The sequence below is a fragment of the Charadrius vociferus genome, unplaced genomic scaffold (genome assembly GCF_000708025.1).
Source record: "Charadrius vociferus isolate BGI_N301 unplaced genomic scaffold, ASM70802v2 scaffold163, whole genome shotgun sequence".
Classification (NCBI taxonomy): domain Eukaryota; kingdom Metazoa; phylum Chordata; class Aves; order Charadriiformes; family Charadriidae; genus Charadrius; species Charadrius vociferus.
This window is the reverse complement of record NW_009648332.1, coordinates 15,690,260-15,695,187: the sequence shown is the minus strand read 5'-3', so window position 1 is coordinate 15,695,187 and position 4,928 is coordinate 15,690,260. Positions and strand designations below refer to the sequence as shown.

Genomic DNA, 4,928 nt, shown 5'->3' with positions numbered 1-4,928 from the left:
TGTCTGTTTTTAAAGTGTCCTTGTGATAAGTGAGGGGATGTGTGTATGAATAACATGGTAACAAAACTAATTTTGAAAGCGGAGTATCAGAAAACCATACCAAGATTTGCTTCAGGATTTCTAATATCAATGAGAAGTTCATATTGTATCTGTGATTCACCTGTGAGAAATAGCTTTTGCCGATTTCAACTTTTATATCAATTTTGCTTATTCATTATTTTTTTCAACAAGTGAAAGAAGTCCCATTAATGTCAGACCTGGATTTAAATTTTAAACTAGTTCTATCCCAGTGCAACTTTATTTTCAGTTCAGCTACATGTGATTTTATACTACTCTGGGACTTTCATTGGTGTGAAGACTTCAGGAATAAATACAACTACTTTTAGGTATAAAGCTGATTCTTCACTCCATTACGCTAGTTTAATGATATTGCTTACCACAGGGGTCAGTCAAATTAAACTAATTCAGTTTCTGTGCATCAAAAAGGGGACTTGGTAACAAATTTTACATTTAGAAATCCTCTTAAATACAAATACTGTTATAGACATTTCGTCTATATAGCCATTTTTATATAAGCTCTGTTTGTAGTCTCTTTACGTTTTCTGACTTGATGTTCACTGGTGTCATCACCACCTACAATTCACATTACATTTAGAGAAGACACAGCTTTTTAGTAGCTATAGAAATAGGCCAGCAACAATCGGAGTGTACTGCAGAATTCTTCAGTGACCAGAATAACTTTTGACCAGTGTGCGTATCTAATGAATTCTCACCCTAGTTCTCACATCCATCCTCCGTACCTTGGTGCAGAGCATTAGTACAAACGAGATGCTCAGCTTTTAAAGATTGGTGAAGTATCTACATCCTGAATTTAATTTTCTATATTTTTCCTTTCTCTTCACTAGAGGCTTTCCATAGATAGAAATTTTTCTTTGCTTAAAAAGAAAGAAAGCATAATCCTGTGATTATGACACAAGAACAGAAGTTGTTGTAAAATCAAGACATTGTACATTCCTGACTTCACCATAGACTTTCGGCATATCCACACAAGTGCCGGGTGAATGTGGTTTCCTCCCTATGCATAAAATGGCTGCAATACAGCACACAGGAGGTATATAATCTAAACCAATTGACAATTTTAAGGCATTTACATGCACAGGCAGAAAGTGTTGATGTAAACTCGCACTCATTTCAAGACTTTTGAAGGGCCTTTTCCTTTTAGAAAGTAGGTTGGAACTAAAAAAGTTTGAAAGAACAAAGACCTATGCCAGGTACACGCAGTGTATGTTATTGAATTTCTCAGTCTGTTTACTAGCACTATATATTATACCTAACAAAACTGTTTCACTTACCAAATATATTAGTCATAGTACTGCTAAAACACAATGTTTAGAAGGCAGTGGTATTTGTGAATCTGTGTATGCATTTATAGCATGGAATTTGATACAGCAGCTCTGCAAGATAAATGCTAAGATATTTATAGAAGCAGGTACCAAGTCAGAGATTGCTCCCTAAACTTCTGTTTTATTTAATTAAATATAATTAATTATATAAGTAAATTAATCACCCAATCATATGGGTCACTGAGACAAATTAAACAAAGATCTGAAAAGGCAAGTGAAAGGAGAAATATCAGGAGCAATTTCATTATGGAAAAAGTTCCCAGGGATTTCAAATCTTACTCAACACAGGTAAATTTTACGCTATTGGGCATGACAGTATTGCTGACTTTTATGTTAGCATGGAATGATGAGTGTTTTATAGCACTACAAAATTTCAAAACATTAATAAGTATTACAAAATTTTACCTACAATCTTGCAAAACTATCAGCATAAAGAAACTGATCTGTTACTGATGTCAGCTGAGCCATTCCACTTCCATGTCAACAATTATATAAGATAGCACAGAAAAGACGGTGTTGAAATTGCTTTGCTAAGCAAGAAATTAATTTGTAGCTCTCTCTAAGCTAAGCAGTTCAGAGATCTGGCAGATCATATGATAAAAGTAAGTACATGCATCTCTCTCAAAAATTTAGCTTCACAAATTTAGTTTCCCTTTTCTCCTCACTTTTCCCATAATCGGTGTGTACACTGGTTCTGTGGTACACATATCAAGGAATGAAAATCTATAGAATCTGCTTGTAAACTGGCAAACCTTCCCAATGGTGAGTAACCTTGATTCCACGAAGTTCACCAGCATGAAGAAGTCACAGAGCAGAAGAGGTCATCTCCTAACCTAAAGCATGCAGCCAGGTTTGTGCTTTTGCATGTCTCCCACATATTCTAAAAAGTCACAGTAAGATCCTGGCTTCCATCAATAGAAATGTCCCATTTATTTCAGTGTTTAAATAGATTAATCTGACTTGGCTTAGAGGCTTATACTAGGAAAAAACGGAGTTCACCTTAGGAATGAAATTTTTCTCTGCTGACTGTAAAATGAGCAGAGGATGACTAAATCCGTCAGAGACATGTATATAGTTGATGCTTACATTTTGACATTCCACTGTGGAAGCCAAACTAAATTTCTAGACAAATTGCCAGAGCTCTCAGTCAGCATAATGCTTGCCTGCATGTAGCAACATATACTTGAAATAGGGGGAACATTTTCTGTCTTAAATTAGGTGTTGAAATACCACTGAAGTGGGCAGGAAATGTGACCAGAATGTCACAGTTAAGTCACTAGTTGCTGCAGAGACTTCCAGTTCAGAGGCATCAGCTCATGTCGGGCAGTGTGGGGTTCCCCTCCTCTCCCACACTGGTTGGCGCCTGGAGGCAGGCAGCGCTGAGCAGTTCTCAGTCTTGAGTCAAATCTGCATTGAGACTTCATGAAAGAGGAGAAAGAAGAGCAGAGATGGCAGCAGCAGAAGTTCCTCACCTCAGTGCTTCTCCCTTGTCCACCATGCCCTTCCCCTGCCATCCTGATCTAGCTACACTGTCCCCTTGGCATGCTGTCTTTCCCCTGCAACTTTCAAATTTTCCCTTCACCTTCCTTCCCTCAGAATGGCTAGGGTAAAGTTTACCCTATTGTCTCTAACCACACAACACCCCCAAGCCCTGCTTGATTGCATGATCCGTGCACATCCTTTTGCTCAAGCTCTGCTTCCCACCACTCTGGTAAACTGGCGGCCTCCTTCCCTCGTGGCGCAGCGTGCAGCTGGACATCTAAAAGCCTAGCGTTAGTGAACACTGGAATATCTTGCTGGAAATAGCAATAAGGTAACGCTGGTCAAGCTGGTTAGTCTGGACAGGGTCTGGATGGTTCCCCACCTGTCTCAAGTATGAGAGGTCATGACAGAAGAGTCATGGGAGTGGGAGCGAGAAGGATAGGCAGGAGAAGGGGATACTGAGATCATCTCCACAAAAGCTGGAAACCACCGCTGACCCACTTTCCATCTTTTGTGACCGAACTGCAAGGAAATTAACTGGACTTGGAGCCTAAAGCTGACTTAAAGTTTTATATAAACGCCTCTTTTCTTTAAACAAGTGAGTAGTCTCTCTCTTTGTAAAGTCCTCTGGAAATCAACTGTGATCTTATAAGGCCACAATCTTGAAAATCTAGTCACACAAGATCTGTATTCTACACAGAGTTAAAAGCATGCAAGCTTTTTGGCTGGTGTAATGCTGACATACAGCTGCGTAGAGACAGGGCTGAAATTTGATCAAAAACAAGGCAGGAAAATTAGAAGGTGTGTGGCTGGATTTTAATGAAGTTATGCTGATAATTTAAAAATCCAGGGTTTAGGTGCACTTCAGAATACACTATATGAATTCTGATGCAGACTCTGGTTGAAATCGATATTGTAGTTTGGTCCATATGCGTTTGTTCTGCATTATGAGACAGCACTGATTGCTTGCATCTAAGTATGTGTCAATCGTGAAAATTAAAGGCAACTAAATATGCAACTTCCCTGTTAGTATTCTCCTCCTACCTATATTTTCCAGGTACAAAACCTTGTACAAAACAGCATCAAAATAAAAAGAAGAGTCAGCTTAACTCTGTAAAATGCATCTATACCCCTTGATTACAAAATAGGTTCTCCTGTACAGTCTCTTTCCCACCTTCCCCGCAGCAGGCTCATGAGCTAGGTGCGAGCACAGCTCCCTCTAGAGCCTGAGTATCAGGCGAAACCAGAGCCCGCAAAGGCCCGGCCCGGGGAATTTGCTTTAACTGCTTAGAAAGGCAGGAGGGTGAGAAAGAGCCATGTATACCCCAGAGAGGGCAGGGGGCAAAGGCTGCGGGCTGAGATTCAGGACAACAACTGACAGAGACAGATTCTGTGTTACCTGTGAAAACGGCATACCTTTCCCACGTCAGCTTGGAGGAAAAGGGTGAGCAGGTCCCTGGATTATGGGGGAGGTGAGGTACAAATCCCTCAACGCTCGAACCTCCTTTGCTGTCTATCCTGGCAGGTGAGCCTTGATGGCCTCCACGGAGCGAGAGAGCAGAGGATGTGAGCGGGCTGAGCTGCTGTGTCAAACGTTTCGTGTGCTGAGGCAAGAACCGACATACTTAGCCCTTCAGGGATGTAAGCTAATTAACCCAACACCACTGCCACAGGATCAGCTGCCCGCCAGAGGTGGTTGGAGCCCCCTCGCCCTTGACAGCCCGCCAACGGTTGGTGGTGGTTGAAGCTGGCTGTCAAGTGTCGCCCAGTTTCACCAGTATTCCGTCCTGTGGCCAACAGAGAGGAAGCGAGGGGTGGTACAAGCGTGTGGGGACACCGAGAAGGCGGGGAGACATGTCCAGGTGTGCTCGCACATCCAGTTGGGCCTCCCCCCGGGGGACACGGTGCCGGGGCCAGAGCCGTCCGGGGTCGGGGGAGGGACGCGCCGCCCCTTCCCTCAGCCCCCTTTCTCCTTACAGCAATGCCAGTTGTCCCGAAGGCCCCCTCGTCCGCTTGCTCAACCCGGCGGTGCCTAAGCGCTTC

At 42.5% G+C, this 4,928-nt stretch overlaps 1 protein-coding gene across 1 annotated transcript in view; it reads left to right on the top strand.

Moving 5' to 3' along the window:
- Nucleotides 1-4,420: 4,420 nt before the first annotated feature.
- F3 (coagulation factor III (thromboplastin, tissue factor)) overlaps nucleotides 4,421-4,928 on the top strand; it is a 6,698-nt gene continuing 6,190 nt past the window's right edge. Inside the window, exon 1 of the mRNA XM_009884904.1 lies at nucleotides 4,421-4,615. Within this exon, the coding sequence (XP_009883206.1) occupies nucleotides 4,421-4,615 (195 nt within the window). The remainder of the gene's footprint in view (nucleotides 4,616-4,928) is intronic.